The sequence below is a fragment of the Oreochromis aureus genome, linkage group 22 (assembly GCF_013358895.1).
Source record: "Oreochromis aureus strain Israel breed Guangdong linkage group 22, ZZ_aureus, whole genome shotgun sequence".
NCBI classification, from domain to species: domain Eukaryota; kingdom Metazoa; phylum Chordata; class Actinopteri; order Cichliformes; family Cichlidae; genus Oreochromis; species Oreochromis aureus.
This window is the reverse complement of record NC_052962.1, coordinates 2,606,572-2,630,886: the sequence shown is the minus strand read 5'-3', so window position 1 is coordinate 2,630,886 and position 24,315 is coordinate 2,606,572. Positions and strand designations below refer to the sequence as shown.

Genomic DNA, 24,315 nt, shown 5'->3' with positions numbered 1-24,315 from the left:
TGTGTGGCAAGTCATTTTCAAATGACTGTGAATCAGAAACTGTTTATTTCAAGGACCATGGTAGACTGTGTCACATGTTACACATGCCACAGGTCATAATAAAAACCAGTTTAATCAGATCAAGTTTTTACCTTTAAAACAAAGGCAGACAGAGGGTCACAATTTAAGGAAGAAATGGATCTCAACCTTCATACATCTGCTGACCCTCAAGTTATAAAATTTAACCTTTGTCACTAAAAATTTTGAGAGGTTACTTTTTGTCTCACTTTTTAAGAGTTCTTATTCCGGTTTTCCTAGTCTTGCTTTTTCTAGGTCAGGTCATCTACTAATGTGATTAATGGTGGTTCCATTGAAGTATACTAGGGCAAGATAAACCCCAAGTTGCTCTCTCCATTCACCAGAATGTGAATGCCTGTGAATGTCAGATAGAAAACACTTGGGTGAATTAGGCATGTCATATAAAGTGCTCTGAATGATCAATTTAAAAAGTGCTATATGAGAACCAGTCTATTTATCATTTTTTGGAACCCCAGCTCCAAGAAAAATGGGACATTGAGCAAAATGAAAATAGAATATAGTTACTTGCAATTCTCAGAAACCCATATTTTATTCACAATAAAACACGGGAAGGACAGTCTATAAATGTCTGGGAACTGAGAAAACCAGTTGCTGGACTTTTGGAAGAGGAACCATGTGTCCTTCTCATCTCATATAGGATTGTAGCTGCCCATCAGTCCTGGTTCTTCTTCAGACATGTTCAACTGGTGAAAGCACTAAGTTGTAGGCAGGTTCATCATTCAGACTCTTCTAATATGCAGCCATGTGGTTATAATAAATGCAGTATGTGGTTCAACATCACAGAACTATGCAAGGCCTTCCCTGAACATATGCTCCTATCCCATCTGGATAGGAGTATATGTTGCTCTAAAACTTGTATATACCTTTTAGCATATACCAGTTCCTTGCATTACATACTAATGCACCCTCATGCCATCACTGATGCAGGGTTTGCAACAAAGCAATGATAACAAGCTGGATGGTCCCTCTCCTCTTAAGTCCAGAAGAAACGACATCCATGTTTTCCAAAAAGAATTTAAAATTTCAATTTTTCTGACCATGAAACAGTTTTCCACTTTTCCTCAGTCCATGTTTACTGAGCCTTCTCTCGGAGAAGATGACGGTGTTTCTGGATCATGCCGACAAACGGCTTCTTTTTTGAACTCTGTTCACATGATTTCTGGAAGTGTTTCAGAGTTCATGTAATGTTTTCCATGTTTGCTTTTAGTGCTGTGCTACATGAGAGCACGAAGAACTTTTCTCTTCACAAGTAGACAAAACTCAGCACTACCTATTGAAGACAAGGGTTTGTGTCACGATAGCTAAATAACAAGTTATTCTCACACTTTGTCACATCACTCATGATCATCCAGTCCATGCTAATTATTTAAGAAATAGGATTATTATATCACAGTATTATAAAATGTATTATTTTTCAGATACTGGGCCTCCACCCAAAATTTAAATGAGGAAAATGAAATTCTAAAGTGGAATAAATAGTGCTCATTCCTTTATGCTGCAATTATAGCTTCTATTGTCACGGGCTGGGTTTCTTATGTTAGGTTTGTGATTATAAGTTCGGGTGTTTTGATTATTTGGGGTTTAGTTGAGTTTTAGGTTACCCATTTATCAACTGTGTCCTTGGTTTCTGTGTTTGGTTTCTTGTCTGGTCTGTCATGTGTTTCAGGTCTGTTAAGCTTGTGTTGTCATGTCTACCTCTCCATGTTTCCTGTTTTATTTTGAAAGAGTCTTGTGTTCTTTGCTTATTGTGTTTAGTTTCACTTCCCCTGCGACGTCGTTAGGGTCATTTGAGTCAGCTGTTTCCTCATCTGTTTCCACTTCCCCTGATCACCTCCTGTGTATTTAAGTCATGTCTTCCTTTGTTCATTGTCAGGTCATCAGGTTTTGCTCCACGTCTTGTCAGTCATCAGTCTTGTCACAGTTTTCGTAGTTTTCCAGTTTGTTTTTCAGTTTGCACTCACCCTGTTCACCTTGCCTAGTTTTTGTTCATGACAATCAGCCATAATAAAGGGTCATTTTTTGTTGAAAACCTCCAGTTCCTCTCTCAGCGTCTGCTTTTGGGTCCTGTTCACAAACACGCTGGCGAACCCCGCCCTCACATCTATCTTTAAACATTGTCTGACATTGTTTGTTTCACATGTTGAACAATTTAGCCAGATTCATCTATCCATTTCATCTGGAGATAAATCAGAAAAGCATATTTATTTAAAATATCAGTTCACACAATCCAGTTGCATTGATGTGTGCATGCAATGTTATCACAAGTGACAGAACTGACAGTCAAAACATAAAAATAAGATAGAAGGTGAAAAAGGCCCTGAATAATTTCATATTGATAGATATTTTTGTTCAGTTTTTGTACTGGTAATGAACTGGGACAGTTTCATGCCCTTTCAACTTTCAGACGTGCAATACAGTATTCAATCATATGCTAAAATATGCTGATTAGGTTTTCTTACTTTTTGGGAGGAACCTGGCCCACATTCACCCGGACACAGATGACTTTGCGGGTTTGCATCCCCACTGAACAGGAGACATCATCTCCACGAGTACGGCCCACAGACGTGTTGGTTGATGGAATGAAAGAGTCCTCGATGCATTGTCCCCATGGACCAGTTTGCCAGTGGTAGACAGTACAGGGATGGTCATTGCATCTCCTCACCTCCTGCAGAGCACTGATGTTTGGACACGGGACTCCACCTGAGAAGCAATCGAAAATTGTAGCACAGTTGTCAGTGGGGTAGTCTTAGTGCTGACAAATGACCAGGACACAGGATGTTGGAAGAGGGTTATTAAATTTAAAAATAATATATGAAATTGGAATTGTAATAAAAATGCAAAAGTGTTATTACTATTTATCAACATTCAGATTCAATGTCTGAGGTGGAAATGCAAAGGACCAATTGTGAGAGAGGATCTCTAACTAGATTTGTTATGTTTATTCACTTATGAAGGTAGAGTCAAAAAGAACTAACAAACAAACCAACAAACTGCAGTGACACTCTTTTCAGCACTTTGTCCCAGCTGAGCACCTGACACCTGTGTAGCATCCTGTGTTAGCATGTTCAGTCTTACGCTCCTCCAAAAGTGCAACAAACTATTCGTGATTCAGTGCTCTTGCCCTGATGAAGGGAACTATTCACAACATTAACAAGCTACTTCCTTGCTCACAAGTGGTCACCACAGCAGGTTTACACCTTCCTGACACAACCACCAAGGTTTGTTCACTTGTTAGGCAAATGTGTAATCCATTATACTGTAGAGCTACTTAGTGACAACATCAACAACAAGGTTATTTTTTAGTATTGAGTTACACAATGCCTCCTAGGATATAATACAATGCAAAAATACACAATTCAGTTCTGGGTTCATTTCATTCACTTTATCCTTAAACTCCAGAATGTTTCTCTGTCATATTTGGATAGCCATTGGTTTTAACACATACCGGTTTATACCATTTTAGCTCAAACCTGTCATAGTTCCTTTCATTCAGCACATTGCTTCCAGCTACTTTGTGATCACAACCTTTTTTATTTAGAATAGAATAGAATGCCTTTATTGTCACTAAACAGTTGTTAAATAAGATACAGAGCATCTCTAACTCAGTGCAAACATGTGGGGGGGGGATGCACAGTTCTGCAGCGCTATATATATATAAAATGTATAAAAATGTACAAATATACAATCTGGTGTAAGAAGAAAAAAGTAAATATGTAAATAAATAGTTTGTTTTGTATATACAGTTCAGGTTATTGCGCATAGAATTTAGTATTGCACAGTGTTGGTTTATAAAGGGAAATGGGAAAATGGCTGTGTGGGACTGTGTTATTGGTGTGTGTACGAGTTAAGGGTGGTTATGGCCTTGGGGGCACCTGTAGCAGGCTGAACAAGATAAAAACAGGATGGGAACTGTCTATGATGATGTTTGTTGCTCTGTTGAGGCAGCGGGAGGAAAAAATTGTCCTCAAACTCAGGCTTCGTCCACACGTACATGGGTATTTTTGAAAACGGCTGACGAGTCACCTCTAGGTGTGGAGGAGTAAAACGGAGATTTACTCGCACAACGTCAAAGGTGTGCGCTGTGCGCCACGTTATTGTTTACATGAGATTAATTTCAACAGTGGCGGATAGAGACAAAATACTGTTGCTGTTAGTTTTATTATCTGCAGTTTTTACACGCTTAAATATACACATGCAGTTAATGTCCCTCCATTTAGAAAGACAGAGGCGTCAGAGTGAACTTCGGACATGGCTTCTACATTCAACACAGTGTAATAGCAGTCTGGCGAGGAAGGAGCAGCTAGCAGGTCCAGTGGGCATGTGGCGTGAAGGTTAGCCGGATAACTCGAAGCCAGTCAGTTAAATCAAACAACAGACCTTTATTCGTTGTCAGTAAGATAAGACCATACAAGCCAGGTCTCCACGGCTCTACGCTGTCTGAACATATGTGTGCAGGGATCGGTAGTCGCCGATGCCAGCCCGCTACAACGGTAAGGTTTCTCTGAGAACAGACACACGAGCAGCATGTAATGGTTGCCACCCTTTTTACACACACCCACTAGGAGACTCCCACAACTACTACAATAGTAGGGCAACCCCCCCTCCCCGCCAGTGGTGCTATAATACAATAAATACAATAAGGGTTGTTACAACAGATGCTTTCGTAATTTTTTTAAAATTAAATTTATGTATGCTGTATGCATTTTGTCCATTCCTAAGTTGTGAGTCTACACCAGCCACATTTCACAACACTATAACTTATGATTATGAATTTGTGTTGCTTTTCAAGTGCCATTTTCAAGTGCCTTCATCATTTCAAATGTTAATAACTAAAGACAGTTTAGTTTGTGTAGACTCACAACTTAGGAATGATAAAAATACAGCATACATAAATTTAATTTTTTTTAAAAAGGTAAATTTATTCAAAACCAACATCGGGATTTGGGTTGTGAGAGCGTTTGTGTTAAATATAGAAGCCATGTCCGAAGTTCACTCTGATGCCTCTGTCTTTCTAAATGGAGGGACAGTAACTGCATGTTTATGTGTAAGCGTGTAAAAACTGCATAGTAAGATTAAAAACAACAGTATTTTGTCTCTATTCGCTATTGTAAAAATTCATCTCATGTAAACAATAATGTGGCGCACAGCGTGACAAAAACAACAATGCATAATAATCAATGTTGATATTACTTAATTACATGTCCCAGACTCTACTATTAATAATACAAGAAAATCCAGTAGCACTGCAAATAAAAGGAAATTTTAATTTTTGAGGTTGTCTTCCAAGAAGTGCATTGTACAAACAAACTGGTGTTTTAAAGGTTAAAAAAGGAATGACTATTTTATACTTATGAAAAGAACTGATATTAGTTAAAAACCTTATGCAATACAGGGAGTGCAGAAGTTTTAGGCAAATGAGTATTTTGTCCACATCATCCTCTTCATGCATGTTGTCTTACTCCAAGCTGTATAGGCTCGAAAGCCTACTACCAATTAAGCATATTAGGTGATGTGCATCTCTGTAATGAGAAGGGGTGTGGTCTAATGACATCAACACCCTATATCAGGTGTGCATAATTATTAGGAAACTTCCTTTCCTTTGGCAAAATGGGTCAAAAGAAGGACTTGACAGGCTCAGAAACGTCAAAAATAGTGAGATATCTTGCAGAGGGATGCAGCAGTCTTAAAATTGCAAAGCTCCTGAAGCGTGATCATCGAACAATCAAGCGTTCATTCAAAATAGTCAACAGGGTCGCAAGAAGCGTGTGGAAAACCAAGGCGCAAAATAACTGCCCATGAACTGAGAAAAGTCAAGCGTGCAGCTGCCAAGATGCCACTTGCCACCAGTTTGGCCATATTTCAGAGCTGCAACATCACTGGAGTGCCCAAAAGCACAAGGTGTGCAATACTCAGAGACATGGCCAAGGTAAGAAAGGCTGAAAGACGACCACCACTGAACAAGACACACAAGCTGAAACGTCAAGACTGGGCCAAGAAATATCTCAAGACTGATTTTTCTAAGGTTTTATGGACTGATGAAATGAGAGTGAGTCTTGATGGGCCAGATGGATGGGCCCGTGGCTGGATTGGTAAAGGGCAGAGAGCTCCAGTCCGACTCAGACGCCAGCAAGGTGGAGGTGGAGTACTGGTTTGGGCTGGTATCATCAAAGATGAGCTTGTGGGGCCTTTTCGGGTTGAGGATGGAGTCAAGCTCAACTCCCAGTCCTACTGCCAGTTTCTGGAAGACACCTTCTTCAAGCAGTGGTACAGGAAGAAGTCTGCATCCTTCAAGAAAAACATGATTTACATGCAGGACAATGCTCCATCACACGCGTCCAAGTACTCCACAGCGTGGCTGGCAAGAAAGAGTATAAAAGAAGAAAAACTAATGACATGGCCTCCTTGTTCACCTGATCTGAACCCCATTGAGAACCTGTGGTCCATCATCAAATGTGAGATTTACAAGGAGGGAAAACAGTACACCTCTCTGAACAGTGTCTGGGAGGCTGTGGTTGCTGCTGCACGCAATGTTGATGGTGAACAGATCAAAACACTGACAGAATCCATGGATGGCAGGCTTTAGAGTGTCCTTGCAAAGAAAGGTGGCTATATTGGTCGCTGATTTGTTTTTGTTTTGTTTTTGAATGTCAGAAATGTATATTTGTGAATGTGGAGATGTTATATTGGTTTCACTGGTAAAAATAAATCATTGAAATGGGTATATATATATTTTTTTGTTAAGTTGCCTAATAATTATGCACAGTAATAGTCACCTGCACACACAGATATCCCCCTAAAATAGCTAAAACTAAAAACAAACTAAAAACTACTTCCAAAAACATTCAGCTTTGATATTAATGAGTTTTTTGGGTTCATTGAGAACATAGTTGTTGTTCAATAATAAAATTATTCCTCAAAAATACAACTTGCCTAATAATTCTGCACTCCCTGTAAAACTAGCAAAAAAATATAAAATTAATAGAAAAATTACAGACCTAATCTGTTGGTGGACACTTTTGGCTACAAACAAGCGGAAAGGATAGTGATTTTGAAAAAACCCATTGGATGACCTCAATGCTTAGCAGTTTTGTGAGCAGTGCAGCCATCATTGAAAAATTCCTGTAGAACTGTTGATAAAAACCGAAACCAGGCCCACGAACCACATTAGCTCTTTTTTAGTAGATAGAGGATGAAAATTATCAAAACCCATAACTTTGGCTCTTATAGGGTAGACATTTTCCTGACCAACTATTTTAATCAGATATGTCACTGTGGCCTTTTCAAATTCGTACTTCGCCAGGTTCACAGTAAGGTTAGCCCATATAAGGCAGTCAAACAGAGCTCTAGTACATTCTAGATGGTGTTACCAAGTATTGCTGTAAATTACAACATGATCTACACTGTAAATATTGTGCATGAAGTCTGAATGGATTCTGCACAAAATCAAAAAAGCACAGTCTCGTCTGAAACGTGCCTGATCCCACCGAGGTGTGGCTTGACAGTACTTCAGTGTTGCTGCTCGTTATTGTCGGTATCACTATACTTTTTGCACTCACTTCACTGATTTGGTGAGTAAATAGTTTTTCCTTGCAATATGGTTTGGTTTCTTACAAATTCTTCCAATTTAGTACCGGGTTTATGACTACCTTTTAGGTTTCACAGATACGGAGAGTGGTGGTAGAGGTTTGTTTTCCATCCTCACAATTTGCAGCCATATCAACATAATACCTTCTCCATCGTGTCAACCTTGAAAAATAATGTACTAAGTCACAAATTTTGAGATGTTTTTTTCTTACAAATGACCTCCTACCAAGATTTATTGATGCCACCTACCTACTTTTGAGCATCTATGACATGTTTTTATTGTGAAATATAGTAATTCTGTAGCAATATAGGCCATTTTTACATTTAACCAAATAATTCTTGTCTGTAAATCGGGAATGAGAGTGTGCGTTATCTTTCAAACCTAGCCTCCTGTATTTCATTTCACTGACATGTGGGCAGGAGGTGTGGCTCTTATATTCAGTCTCAAGGCCCTTTCACATAGGACGCGGCATACACAGTGCTGCACTCTGAAACACATTCATTTCTACTGCTTGTACCACACAGTAACCTTTTGTCACTGCACCGACCAAAGCCCAGTGCAAACGAAGCCAACAGCCTGCACTAATTTCATCATCATCATCATCATCATCATCATCATCATCATCATCATCATTTATTTATATAGCACTTTAAAAACACACCTGGTAGACCAAAGTGCTGTACAATACAAATATAAATATAGTAATAAAATAGCAGAAACCAGACATAGCAATAAAATTAATAAAAATGTCAGTTACCCACAGAGTTAAAAGCCAGGGAATAAAAATAGGTTTTTAATAAGGACTTAAAAACTGGCACTGATGTAGCCTGTCTAATATGGAGAGGAAGGTTATTCCAAAGCATCGGCGCTGCAACAGAGAACGCTCGGTCTCCTCTAAGTTTCAGCCGTGACTTTGGGACCGAAAGCAACAACTGCTCAGCTGACCGAAGGGAACGAATGGGGACATGGGGCTTCAACAAGTCAGACAAATAAGCAGGTGCCAGACCATTTAGAGTAGAGCTGGGCGATAAAACGATAACTATATGTATTGCGAAATAACTTTTTCTCGATAGAAAAATTTAACTATTGCGATAGGCCTCATCTCTCTTATCCTCTTAAAAAAAAGAAAAAAAAAGAACAGCCAATCCAAATTAAGTAGCGCAGAGTCGAACCAATCACAGCCGCAGCGTCACGTCACGTGACTTGTTACGTACAGCACAAGCGCCAAGGCGCACATGTGTATTTGTTTTTGCAGCCGTGCAGCCCGGGTAATGAAGGAAATGAGTTTGCCGACTAGAGAAAAATCAACCGAGGCGTGGCGAAAGGTTACCAAGAAAAAACAGATGATGGTTCCAATGCCGGAGAGCTTGTCGAACAGAAGGGCCACAGAAGTTCCGTAGTGTGAAGGTATTTCGGCTATTTCAAGTCTGACAAAAAACAGAGTAGCGCGCACTGTAAATTGTGCCGAAAGCAAGTCTGGAAATACAATAAAGCGGTGCATGCTCAATCTCTGACTGAAAGCGCTAATTCATCATTCGGCTTTTGTCAGACTAAAGTAACTGTTAAAACTGTTTGAAAAGCTAAGCTATGCAACAAGGAGAGATTGAGAATTTCCTTTTAGTTCTCAGTTTATTTGATATTGACAGAAGTTAGTCAATTTTGTCTGTTCTTCTGTAAAACAACCTAAGATTTATGTTTAGAATTAATATTTTGTTTCTAAGTGGAACTGACAATTTAGTGGTCTGTTTTGTTTGTTCTATTTTGAAACTTAAACGCTTTAGCGGCTCCCTTTTGTGTAGTTTGCAATATTTGCCTTTATTTATCTGAAACTGAAGTCTCATGTTCCTTAAGTACATCTACCCTGTTGAACTTATTATGGGAAATAAATATTTAAATTAAAACAAGCTGCTAATTATTTCACATTTTACTTGTGAGCAACGGCACATTTAAATCTTACAAATATAGTTATTTGGCTTATATCGTGATGTATATCATTATCGCCTGAAATGAAAAAAACATATCGTGATATGAAAAAATCTTATATCGCCCAGCTCTAATTTAGAGATTTAAAAAACAATAACAGGACTTTAAAATGGATCCTAAATACAACTGGAAGCCAATGTAGAGAGGCCAAAATCAGAGTGATGTGGTCAAATTTCCTTCTGCCAGTTAAAAATCGTGCCGCAGCATTTTGCACTAGTTGCAAGCGTGAGAAAGTGCCCTGCCCAACACGTATTAAAAGAGAATTGCAATAATCTAAACGTGAAGTAATAAAGGCATGAATAACACTTTCCAAGTCACGCTTGGACAGAAAAGGTTTAACCTTCGTTAAATGTCTGAGGTGATAGAATGCTGATTTTACCACCCCGTTTAACGTGGTCATCAAAGGTAAGTGCAGAATCAATTTATCGAACTCTTTAGTTGGGAAGTCAAAGCTGCAAGATCAACATCTGGAGCGTGAGAAAAATGATTTGGGCCAAATAAGATCGCTTCTGTCTTCTGATCATTAAAATTTAAAGTTTTTGGCCATCCATGCTTTAACATCACTAAGGCAGTCAAGCAGAGGTCGACTTGGGAGACTATCACAATGACTAAAAGGTAAATAAAACTGGCAGTCATCTGCATATAGATGGAATGACACTTTATGTTTTCGGAAAATCGCGCCAAGAGGCAAAAGGTACAGTGAAAACAATAATGGCCCAAGAATAGATCCCTGTGGCACACCCCAAAGCAGAGGGGCCACAGACGATGAAGCCGACTCCAACTTAACACAAAAGGTCCTATTTGAGAAATAGGACTTTAACCACAAAAGTGCCGAACCAGAAATTCCCACACAGTGCTGTAAGCGGGAGATCAGCAAATCATGATCCACTGTGTCGAATGCAGCGGTCATGTCCAACAAGACCAGCACTGCATATTTACCACGGTCTGTCGCTATCAGAATGTCATTCATAACTTTTACGAGGGCTGTCTCCGTACTGTGAAATGGCTTAAAGCCGGACTGAAAGATTTCTGACAATTGAGTCATTCAAATAGTCCATCAACTGAGTATAAACAATCCTTTCCAGAATCTTACTAAGAAAGGGAAGCTTAGAGATGGGTCTAAAATTTGATATGACTGAACTGTCTAAGCCTGGTTTCTTAAGTAAAGGATGTATGACTGCATGCTTAAATTCCCTAGGTACTTGACCAGACAAAAGACTAGTATTAATAATGTTCAGAATGTGTGGTCCGACGGTAGGAAATACCTTTTTGAGAAAACAGGGAGGAACGACGTCATTGGGAGAGCCACACGGTTTAGCATTCAACACAAGTTTCTCTAAATCAGATAAAACAATTGGTAGAAAAGCAGAGAACAAACTTGAGCAAGAACCATGCATGGCTGGGTCAGCAATAGATAGAGTCGGAGGTCTCAAACTAGCAACCTTGTCCACAAAATAATTAAGAAACTTATTGCACATAACCGCAGAAGAGTGCAAAAGAGCATAGCCTTCTGTATTAAGTACAGAATTTATAGTGTTATATAGAACACGAGGGTTATGCGAGCTGGCAGCAATAAGTTGGCAAAAATAGGAGTGCTTTTGAGAATTTGCTGCGGCAATGCCTATTGAGTATGTGCTGAAAAAAAATGTGGTGAGTGAGAGTAACTGAAATGTTGGAATTTCACAAAAATATCTCTTTTCGCAGAATTACTTGAATATAGACCAGCGGATGTTGCTGAGAGTTGTCATCGGTGAAGATGATATTAGAAAGTTAACGTTGCGTAAGAGATCAGATTGCTGCAGTATCATTTTAAACCACAGTATGAAGATAAAGACTTCAATAATGCCCTCTGCAATTTGACTGAAATAATTGATTTGCCTGAAAGAGCAACACTAAAAATATCATCCCTCTCATAACTCTCCATCTAACAGCTCTTTCATAACCCAACAGATGATCAGTCATAGAGTGCAGCACAGCAAACACTGAAATCGTGTTAACTGTTGGGACATTACGATTGCTAAGACATCAGTGGCCGGAGTTCTTTAACATACCCAATTTCTCAGTAGATGTTGACTACAGACTTGGAAGGGGAAATCTTGCCTTCATGCAAGATGGGACACAAATGACACGAGACATTAAGCATGGCATATTTGAAAAAGTTTCATGTACACTTTCAAGGCATATCAAAAAGATGATGACTTCACCAGAGCTGCAAAAGCACTGATTAGCAAGCACCCTGACTGACTGACTAACAAGGAGGTGATGGTTGAGAACCTTAAAGAGCATTCACTGATTGCTCAGCGGATCATTATTGACCATGTAAACCATGTTGGAGGTTTGCGCAATGTAGTCTACACAAAAGAGCTACTGCTCCCTGCAGCTGCAGCCAGGCAGAAGTATCCCATGTATCTTGAGGACCAAAGATGTCTAAAGCAACATGAACAGAAAGCACAGAAGAGCAAACGACTAATGGAGGAGATAATAGAGATAAAAGCCAAAAAGAAGAGAATGGAGAAGGATATGTGGGTTCTCCTAAAGCCTGCTGATCAGAATGCAGAAAAAGCGGAGTCAGAAGGAAAATTGTGCTTTATCTCAAAGTCCAATGGGCTTCAAAGAGCTGCAAAAGAAAAGGAACAAAGTCTGGAGGTTCTGGAGAAACAGCTAACTGACAAACTCAAGGAACTGAAAGACACTCCTTCATAGGCCCTGCCCTATTTGGCCTTACTCTGTATTATTTTGATGTATTTGGTGCAGTTTTCTTGTTTTGTGGGGTTATTTTTCTCAACAGATGATAAATACCTCTGACAAGCTGATTCATTCATTTGCACATCTAGATTTGTTGGTGAAATGTGCTTTTATGCTTTTTCTCAGTTTATACACTATATGCATATAACCAGGGGTCCACATAAGTGGTCTGCGGGTGCGCATGCGCTGTCAAAATAAAAGACGCGCACCGGATAAGAAGTTGCAACGTGCGTTTGCGTACATATAAAAGGCACTGTTTTTGTCCGCTCGAGTGGGATTTCCACGGCATATTCTGCACCACATCTCTGTGCGTTCATCATTTGTTTGAAGCCAGCTCACCTCCTGCAACCACTTTTCCGAGAATACGCTCTTCTTTTGCGGTTTGGACTCCTTCTGACATTTCTTTGGAGGTGGAGGAACACCAAAGTAATTGCTTAAAGGAGCTTGCTTCTTCGACATCTTTAAGAGTTTTAAACAAATGTCTGTCGTCCTCCAGAAAATCTTATGTACGCAAACGCGCGTTGCAACTTCTTATCCGGTGCACGTCTTTTATTTTGACAGCGAATGTGCACCTGCGGACCACTTATGTGCACCCCTGGATATAATGCATCCTTTTGTCATGGTCCTGGGTCGTTGACCCAGCGTTGTGTGTTTTATGATTATTTTCCTCTGTTCTAGTTATTCTGATTTTGGTATTCCGTGTCCTCCCCTCGTGCCCTGTTCGTGTTCTGGATTTCCTGTTTTATTCTGACGGTCTGTGTCTGTTGTCATCATGTTCAGCTTGTATCCTCAGGTCGTCTTGTGTATTAGAATCAGCTGTGCTCCCACCTGTATGTCATTACCTGGTCTCCTTGTTTGTGTGTATATTTAGTGGGTGTCAGTCTGTGCCTGTTGTCGGCTCGTCTGCGTTTGTCTGCGTATCCCTGTGTAGTCTGCGTTTCTCTGTGTTCATCTGCGTCATCCGTGTATCTCTGCATTCTCAGTTTCATATGACTTCAGGTTTGCTCTTTAGTTTTCCCAGTTTAGGTTTCTTTAGTCATTTGTCATTCCTCACTGCCTGTTCTGCCACTGCCACCTGTAAATAAACCCTCACTCATATCATCAGTCGGCTGCTTGCATTTTGGGTCCTCATTCATCCACAACACGACTGCTGCCCCAGCCGTGACACCTTTTGCTTTTGTAGTATTTTGTGTGGTACTTTTTTCTGTTTTTAGCAAAAGGGGAAGGGGAAGGGGAAGGGGAAGGGGGAGGGGGAGGGGGGGAGGACATTTAAGCCAGTCAAAGATTTTTTTTTTTTTTTGCACATGGTCATACTGAGGTAATGTGAAGCAAATATGCATTTATATATGATGCAGTTTTCCCCCTACCAGAGTTCCCCCATCTATTTTTGCACTATTCTGAGTTGTTATTGCATCTCTCATCAACTCTTTTGATTTGCACAATACTTTAATTCAATGCCTGCCTGAAAGACAAATTCTATTATATTTCTCATTTTTATTGTGAAGTTATTTGCCAACTGACATTTAGCATAACACCGTCTTTTTTGTGCAATTAAAGAAAAGTGAAATCATTCTGCGTATGTATGTTTTTGTATAAATATGTAAATTATGACAGTGGCAATGTGCTGGAAAAGCTTGAACATGGACCTTGAAATTGCTTAAAGAGTGCTTGAATTTGACCCTGAAAAAGGTGTATGAACCCTGCACACAGACTTACCACAGAGCTGACTGCATGACATAAGAAGGGAAGAGGGCCAGGAGAGTCCTTACTGAATTCCTTGATCTATAAAAAAGGATTTCTGTTCTATTGTAGGACACTGTCTTATCTATAGAAATTGTGTGTAAGTCAGGGTATGTATGTTACATGTTAGTTGTGTAACACACACTTCACAGTCTGTGCACCGTGATCGTGAACATGTTCACATTTTTTTTAATGAAGAACAAGCGATCTGAGCACTCTACCCTCTGCATTGATGGAGAGGAGGTAGAAAGGGTAGAAAGCTTTAAGTTCCTCGGAGTCCACATCTCGGCCGACCTTACGTGGTCCACAAACATCTTCCACCAGGTAGGGAAAGCACAACAAAGGCTGTACTTCCTCAGGAAACTACGTCAGGCCCAATTACCCCAAAGACTGCTAGTAAACTTCTACCGCTCCACCATCGAGAGCCTTCTGACTTACTGCTGCACACTCTGGTTTAACTGCTGCACAAGGACAAGAGGAAACTGCAGCGGGTGGTGAGGGCAGCAGAGCGGGCAATTGGCACCTCACTAACCCCCCTCAGAGACATTTATACTGGCAGACTTCAGCAGAAAGCCAGCATCGTCATCAAAGACCCCTTGCACCCTGGACACTCACTTTTTCCCCCCTTCCCTCTGGTAAACGCTACAGGTCCATCAGGTCGAAGACAAACAGACTCAACAGAAGTTTTTACCCACAGGCTGTCAAACATGCCCTACCTCCTCCCTGATTGGAGGATAACCGCACTGCCAACACTCATGGACATTACACCTTATTTATAAATCATATTTCTGTTTATACTTCAATGCAACCAACACCCTTACCTCTTTAAACTGTATTTATTATAGGGGTGGGCGATAGAAACGATATACGATAGAAACGATATAAATTTGGCCAACGATAGAGATTTTAACTATATCGCTCTATCGCGATAGCGCATGTTGATGATATCATCAAGCTGCGCCTGTTTTGGTCGAAAGCCTCGCAGCGGCTAAAACCATTATCATCTGCAAATTATGCCGGGCGACAGTCATAGCAAAGAGATGAAGCACTTTTGAAATATGGGGAAAGCCAAAAACTGCGCTTCCTCCACTTCCGTAACATTGATTCATTAATGTTGAATTCTCTCACAGCTGTTCTATTCCCATGTTGTTGCAGTATATTAATAACTAACCTTGTATTGTGGATGGATTATCTCAGTTGTTCTCCTGACTGAAGTTTGGCCCGTGTATAGCATCCTGCTATGCGATTGCATTTGTCCCTAACCACCAGAATCCCTCACGTTAACTTTTATCGAGTGGAAAAAAGTTGGCGTTCATCCTCCAGCTTCACTGTGCTAATGTTATGCTAACACAGCTGTGTCGCTAGCAATCACGTAGCACAACATTATATGCCAGGTAGTCCAACTTCAGTAACCCTACAAATGCCACTGCTGTTTAGTTTTCTGTCTTCATTTATGTTGGAAGTGATAGCAGAGCTGTACATTTTAATTAGTTTCAAAAATCTCTCAGTCAGAACATGCTATGAAATGTTTAGGTGTAAACTAGCGAGCTAACTTCCTGTTAACTTCTAACTGTTAAATTTAATAAATTCTGTTTTCATGGATGCCTGGATGTTAAACTTAATTGTTACACCCGATAAAGCAGCAACACTAATGATTTAATTAAAGATGAAAGAATTTAGACCGTTTTTAACTCTTAGTGTTCGTTTGACTTTGGGACCTGAAGTGGACGGCTTTGGACCCAGATTACTTCGCGAAGCTCCTCACTACGGCAGCTGTAATGCTCTGACAATCCATCAAGCAGTGCGGCTTACCAAAGTTGTACTAAAACATTTTTTAACAGATTTCTGCACGCCAAAATCGGTTTGAGGTCAGTAAGCACAACCAGAATTCATACATAAGGCACACTCTCGATTTTTGAGAAAATTAAAGGATTTTAAGTGTGCCTTATAGTGTGGAAAATACGTTATACAGAAGAAAAGAATATATCGCGATATATATCGTTACCGCACATGCTTCAAATTATATCGCGATATGAATTTTAGGCCATATCGCCCAGCCCTAATTTATTATAACATTATTTAGTATAGTTCCAACAGCACCCTCCCCCCCACTCAATGTGCAATATCACTGATCACACTGCACCTCTCAATGCACCTGCTAGTTAGATGGCATGTATGTGTATGTATATAGATGTAAGCGTGTATGTGGAAATATGTGTGTGTGTATGTATGTACGGATGCATATATGTATATATACATATATGTATGTATGTGCGTGTATGTTTGCAGGTGTATGTATAACTCGTAGATATCTTTCTTGTGTAAATGTAAATTTGTCTGTTATTGTGTAAATACTTACGCTATTGTGTACTCCACACACATGGAGAGATGCCAAACTGCCTTTCACTGTTCTTGTAACAGTGACAATAAAAAGCTATTCTATCCTATTCTATTCTTAATGTTGTATGCATTTTGTCACTCAGACTAATGTAAAACTTTTAGTCTCTTTCTTTACTGAATAAACTCCAAGACAGCCAAGTGAGACACAATCCAAAATACTGTTTTTAGTTGTTAGCATTTTTAATGATGAAGGCCCTTGAAAAGTAACACAAAATTAGCTTCCTGTCTGTATGGGAGTGAGAAGGAAACACCAAGTGCAGACACTGAAGGACACGTAACTTGGGTTAAATAAAAAGCGAGTTGTTTATTCTGGCTGATTACAAGAGTACAAAAACAAGGCAAACCAAACAGCAGCGAAAACTAGCCTGAAACCTAAACTGGGAAAACTAAACTATGATAACTGAGACTAAACTTTGGTAACTACGAAAACAGACATGAACATGATTCTGCCCAGGAACGTGTGAGAAACTGTGATGAGGAAAAACGAGAACAAGAAACATGAACACAACCTGAGTGGAAACATGAATTACCGTAGTTTTCGGGACATAACCCGCTACTTTTTTCCCACACTGTGAACACTGTGGCTTATACTGACTTGCGGCTAATGCATATTTTTTTTCATGTGGCCAAAAACATTTTGCCTGGTAACAGTAGACCAATCAAACTGATAAGTAGTATATATACGGTATATATTTTTATCGGTTGTTAAGAGACGTTGTAATGTTGTTTGTGCACTGTTCCATAAAAAAACCATAAGCAACGTAATTTGTGTGTTACCGATACGTACGTATACTTAAAGGTAGCCGTGTTACAGGCGCTGTTCGAGGAAAAAAAGCATTTGCAGTATGTATTTTTGTATGTTACCATAACGTTTATGTTACCTTACGGATTAAATTAAATGTTAAAAATCCTCACGTGTAATATTTCTGTGTAAATATCTCATATTACAAGTGAAACGCATACGGCTTAAAATCCGGTGCGGCCTGTACAATTACAAAATTGACTTTCTTTCTACAATTAGAGCATGCGGCTTTTAATCAGGTGCGCTCTGTAGTCTGGGATTTACGGTACATGGGACTTCACGTAACGTGGTGGGAGGTAACACAGACAACCTGACCAAGACTGAATGAAACCACACAGATTAAATACACAGAAGGGTAATGAGGAAAGTGGAAACACCTGGGGAGACAGCTGAGACAAATGAACATAATGATGCCACAGGGGAAGCAAAACAAAACAAGACAGGAAACACTGAGAACTGTAGACATGACACACAAGCTTGACAACCTGAAACATGCATGACAAGAAACACATGTCATATTAACACAAAAGGTAAGAAAAGACTTATAAATCAGGAATTTTAGAAGAAACAAAAACCTAGTAAGAAACTCAACTAAATACTCACTAATAATAGCAACACAAAAAAATTAACATATTCCCAATATAACAAAATACAAAATAAACTCAAAATGCTAGGTCACAGACCCAGCCCCTGACACTGCGTTTCTAGAAAAACACAAAAACGTCTCAGAAGTAGGTAAAAGAAGGTTTTGTAAGGTCACAAGGAAGACATTGACACTTAACTTCTGTTTTAAACATAAAACATTGGAGCTGCATAACAGCTAATGGAAAACATTTAACATGTCAACAGTTGAGCATTCTTAAAATGCAAAAAAACAAAACATATTTTTAACTTTTTAACATAAAGCATAATGAAAATAAATTCAAATGATAAATAAAACGTACAGCCACAGCCCAAACAGCCTCCAACATAAGTTATTTATTGCCCGGCATAAGTAATGATGCAGATTATTTCAAATATCATCCTCCAAAAGTGCTCATGTGAAGGATGTGCCCACCATGGTATGGTGGCAGGTTAAAGGGTTGTGGTGTTGAATGCATGACTTGTCTTAGCAGCTAAAATTAATCTGCAATTGGATAAGTCTCTCAAGAGTGACTTATAATTTACTGTAATGTTCAGAAGCTCGCCTCTCAGATGTCTCCATCATATCCAGAATTCTCTTCTTCATCTGTATGTCCACCTCTGCAACATTCAGCTACTGTGTCTCTGTTGAAAGTCTTCTTTTAAGCCTGTCCTGTCTGTCTGTGTTCAAGTTTTGCCTTGAAAAAAGGTTGAATAAAATAATGAAAAACAAATTAACCATGTAAATGTTAAAATAGATCAGTGTAATACCAAGATTAATATTTACTGAAGCGCTGTACTTAAATATTTTAAGTTTTGTCTTTCCCTATACTTTCAACTCTACTACATTTTGGAGGCAGGCATTCAACATCAACACAGTTATTTGAAGTCCTGTTACACTGCAGATTCAGATGAATATAAGTCTGTGAATATGATGGTATTTTATAGGTTAAGCTACACAGTAGTTAAAGAAGTGAAGCTGAGCTGTGTCTTTATCAGGTCCAACTTAAAAGTGATGAAGGCATCTATAATTAGGCTACTGAAATATTGTAAGGCCTTCATTTATCCATGTATGGCAGGCTAACCTTATTATCATAATGGCTTTTTTAAAAGCGATATTTGTGCCATACTTACATGAAGTAGATCTCTTCTCTCCTTCACCGCAGAAGTGGGCAAATGGCTGTCCTCAGACTGTGGTTGATCAGACACATCTGACACTTCCACAGTCGATATGTCAAGTGCAGACGAAGTGGATGCAGAATCCGAATGATGAGAAGCTGTGTCAACATCTGCCGTTTCTACATCTGGCGGAATGGCAGTCGTCACTGGCGAGCCACCCCACATCTGTTCACAGAGCTTAGTACAGTAGGACCAATCCGCCATGACCACTTTTCCGACCAGAGTCCACCGCTTGCCTATATTTCCCCCCTATTTGCTTGGTGGTGATGATGGCCCTGGTTATGTCCTCCTCGGAATGAGGAAATTCTTGTGACATTTCAGACAGGCACTGCTCTAAAAAAAGATTGTGGATGTCGGTGTATTTCCCTGGCAAGTCTCCCAGTCCACATTTTCTTATGTTTTTGCTGTTTTATATTCCAGTGTGATACTGAGTTATAATTCCACCTCACTGTCTGTCCACACGTAGGACTCATTTCTGCTTCTATGCACCATCTTTGTTTACTCTTTCCCGCCCAGGTTTCTAGACGTCTGATTGGCCAGCCTTTCTACACAGATTATATCGCCACCTGTTGCTTTGGCATGTTCTTGACAGCGTTTGACTTCATTTTTGGCATTTACATGTGGACTGAGTTATTTTTTCAAAACTGCACATGTGGATGGGATTGTTTTTTTAAATGAAAACGTAAAATCTCCGTTTTCAAAACTACCCATGTACGTGTGGACATAGCCATAGACTTCCAAAGAGAAGGCTGGGATTTGCCATCCTTTGCATTCCCTGTTGGTGGGAGAAGGGTAGACTGTGTCATGCCTATACGGGCCCTCCCTAGTAGTGGGAAATACTTGTTTCTACTAGAATTGTCCAACATCTTTTGCTTTCGTAAGCCATTTCCTCTGATGGAAGAAACTACCTACATTAATTAAATCAGAAGTCTTCTTAAACATGTGGCCCACAGTTAACGTTCCTGAGATAAGGTTCTACTTCTTAAGAACATCAGCTAAATAACTAAATAAAAAATGATAGCTTCTCTACTCTTCTTATAATTGTAATTAAAAGTATTAAAAGAAATATTATTGTTAATTTTTAAAAAATTATACCTGTGCTTCAGCAAGTATCCATTACCAAATAAAATACATGCGTTATTCTTCATGTGGGACACATTTGGTCCTTAGAATAGTTTATTCCTGGCACCCAAGTCTCGTCTGAACTCTGTGAGCCTCTTTCTTGCATGTTGAGTCGCTCTGTCTGACAGGTTGTTGTATTCGCACGGCAGTAGCTCATTCAGACATTCCTCCGCATCTATCAAGGCATTCGCCCTTGATGATATTGTCATGTGGAATGTACTTTTCTAGGTCCTCCCATACATCTGCATCTGGAATCTCAGTGCACATGCATCTTCGTATAGGGTTTTCGGAACTAGATCTCCTTCTCTTTTGGTGCTGCCTTGATGGATCCTTTATGCCTTGTACCTCTCCATGATTTCAACCGCGTGGTCATTGTCAAAGTACAGTTGCTTGCCGTCAATTTCAATTTTCTGCTGCCAGGTGTTTTGAAAACCCAACTGTTTAATGTGGATCTGAAACAAGTTTAGGAATCAGTGCTCTGTGAGCCTCTTGGATTTTAAGTTAAACTTCATCAGGCAGAGCCAAGTGACTTTTGAGCAACTCATGTATGAATTCCACGACCGACTTACCCTCTTTTCCTTCTGGTACTCTATGCATGTGAATATTACTCCTTCTAGAATGGCTCTCCAAGTCCACTATCTTTTCCTGTATGTCTATATTCTTTTTCACCACCAAAATATGCTAAGAATTGCGCTGGGAGACACTTAAAAGAAGTTTTTGTTTTGTGAGTAAAGAAAAGATGAGAGCTAAGTGTGTTAGCCTAACTATTAGCCTAAAAATCAGTATTATATAAATCATGAGATTAAAACACACTTACCTAGCATGTTTTGGTTCCTGCAACTGGTCCGTCGGGTTATTGTCTCCCCAGAAACACTTCCCTTGTGCTTTTGGAAATCTGTTTTTCCTGTTTCTGTTTTTTCTATTTCTGTTTTCTTTTTCTCTATTTTCGTATTTCCGTTGTGTTTTGTGTGCTTTTGCAGCATTTTTCTTATTGCTGGTGTTTTCTTAAGTTGCAGTCCGTTTGGCTACTCAGGGCCACCGTACCTTTGTGACTTTCCTCCCTTCATACTCGAGATGAGACAGATTCAGTGCGATTTATATTAATTGAAGGTATTTTCCCGATACCAACTATGATGAGCTCACCTCTACACTTCCATCTTACTGTAGCACCATCCTAAGTCTGTCAAAGTTTCTGAACTTTTTCGGTAGCATTGTAAACTTTGTTTTTTGGGGGGTTTTTTAAATTGCAATAATGTTATAAAATTGTGCCTTTTCCCACTCTAGTTCTTGCCCTTTAATTTGTTCCTCCTGGTTAAAGGTCTCCTGATGTTGTAATATTATTAACTGTTTTTGTTGCTTAAAAATTAAAGAGCCTCCAAACCCACCAAAGCAAGAACAGCCTTAACAGAAGACTTAGGACTTGGTTCTGCAACAGAGAAAGTATCAGCTGTACAGTGCTCAAAATGATGTCCTTCCATGACTGCCTTGGGCAATCTATGCCAAAATGCTCATCAAATTTTTATCAGCTGATCTATTGTCAAATCTTCCTTCATTTTAAAAACAAGGAAAAGCAAAGCCCAAATGTATGTGAAGGAGAATGTAATGTGGACATTTCTTTCTTTTTTTCTCTCTCTTTGGATGTTAGGATTTATGATTGCGTTTCAAAAAGAAACATAGTTAGTTTGTGGTGTCATGTGGTGCCTGATTGCATTTTGCAAACACCTGCGTTGCCGGCCGACTGGGTTTTTCGGTACACCTGGTGACACCTCGGTAAACTCTGAGTGAATAAAATTTTAGCTAAACTTAGCTAAGCTAATATCGCTAACTACAGCGTTGGCATGTCAGCCACCACTGCGTGATGCTAAAGTAGGTATGCCTTTGCCTGGTGCAACTTGTAGACACTAAAGTAGTGCTATTGTGTAGATGTGTATTTTTATTACTTTTCGTGGAGGGAAATATATTTCTTAATTTACATAGGAAACTTGGATCTAAAGTGTAAGCTGTTGCTATGCTTGATTTGTATTTAATTGGGTATTTCTGTACTAATATAATATTTGTGCCTGCAAAACTGTTTTTTAAAGAGAAAAAAAATATCTTCACTGTTTTTGGTTATGTATGAAGTGTTGTGTGCACTAACTGCCTTATAAGAAGTTTGGTAAAGCGAATGTATTTATATTCCAAGGTAAGAAAAGTACACTAATAATGGCAATGTTTCATTTCAACGTATAGTATGTTGACATGAAAGAAAGCAAATGCTCTCAAATTATGGAAACAGACAATGGGATGTGTTTTGTTTGACACGTGAAGTACATGTATATATTTGGTGGCTGTCATTAAAGTTGCTCTCTCTTGGGGCGTGTTCATCATCCAAAATGGCCAAAGGCTGATGTCTGTTTATTCATCCCTACTTATCGTTGGTGCAGTGTATTATTCATGTCAGACCTCTCTGTGGATTTCATTTTCTGCTAACATAGTAACTGCAACCTTTTGTTCATTGTACTCCTGTATTGTCAGACATAGTGAGTGTTTAAAACACATAGCCTCAAGCTATTTCCTTGCAATCTCACACGATTTATCACCTAAACAAACCTAAACACAGGTCCAAAGTTTTGTAACCAAATAAAGGGTCTGGGGGAGTTACATTTGTAACAGTTCTTGTGACAAGGCAGCTAGGAGGTAGAAGGCTAAACTGCACCCTCTGATGAAGTTTAGTCTCAAGAGAAGTTGGATATCATTGAAAAAAAAAGTCTCCATTTAAAATCTTTAATGCTGTGATGATCAATGGTATCGCTATAGATGATAAGAAAGTGGGAGAAAATTACAGATTTTCTTAAAAGATTTTTGCTCCATTAATAGGATCATATTAGTAGATGAGCAAACCTCTGAGATCCATAGACAGGCAGTTGATATAGTAGTACCCATTCCAACCTCCCTAACCTTAAAAACCTAGCTAAGGTTAGTGTCAGGGATTATGTTCTCAAGGACATGATGGCCCAAATCAGTGAGTCATTCACAAATCTTTTGCCTTCCACAGCCGAGTTACTACCTGAGTTAACTGAGACCCACCCCACCCCACTAAATCTCGTGTTAGAGTTGACTCCCAGAAAGTTGACAGTGCACTACTTAAATCTCCTGGTGAAGTTCAGATCGCTCCAGCAATACACGTGATCTCAGTCCATCAGAAGTGGAGCATGTAGTGGAGGAGCACATTGTAAAAAGAAAATATGGTACACTGCAGACAGGGGCGTGTCCAGCGGGGTGCCCCCCCTAACCAGACTGGCCACCCCAGGTGCCACCCCGAAGCTAAAACAATAAAATTCAATCAAATATCAAATGTACGATTATGTTTTCACAGTGAAGCTCAGATATCCGAGTGTAAGTGAATGCAGCATCGGCTTCTGCACTATGAGCATCACGTTAGCAAAGGAAGGAAAGCCAAGCATGAAAGACGGCACCGCAGAAAACAATTTTTGGGCGAAAGAAAATGAGGAGAGAATAAATGTCCCGGTAAGTAAAATTAAGTTTGTTGAGTTTAGTAAACTTCGGTGAAATTAGAATACCAAGGAAAAAATAACACTTAAAGAATTATTGCAACCGCCGAATATTTCAGACAGTAGGCTACTGGGGAGAGCTAGCATAAGAGTTATGAGTTATAAGATATAATCCAAGTCATAGCATTGCTGTATGGAGCTGCAGATTTGGTTGCAGGTTAATACTGGCAGTGTCACCATGCCAGCTGACTGTATTTCATCATCAGCCAGTGTTGTTCTTTATACATCAATATTACCAAAGTTTACCATAAGGCAGCACTTACACTACACTGTGTGGTCTAGCTAATTTCTCTCATTACTTATCGTATCTGCCAGCTCCATGTTATGAATAGAGTGTAAATCACCCCATGAAATGGCTGTGCCATGTTCAATGCAGGGATGTGCAGTTCTGGTTCTCAAGGCTCCTGTCCTCCCGGTTTCAGATGTTTCCATACTTCAACACAGCTGATTTAAAGAATAATTTACAGACTTATGTCACAAACAACTTTCCTGATGTATGACCTTGACTA

At 39.5% G+C, this 24,315-nt stretch overlaps 1 protein-coding gene across 1 annotated transcript in view; it reads right to left on the bottom strand.

Annotated features, from left to right (window-relative positions):
* Positions 1-24,315, bottom strand: part of LOC116335010 (thrombospondin type-1 domain-containing protein 7A-like) — a 255,565-nt gene that overhangs the window by 130,875 nt on the left and 100,375 nt on the right. The window contains exon 8 of the mRNA XM_039605075.1: positions 2,538-2,778. Coding sequence (XP_039461009.1) covers positions 2,538-2,778 — 241 coding nt within the window. The remainder of the gene's footprint in view (positions 1-2,537; positions 2,779-24,315) is intronic.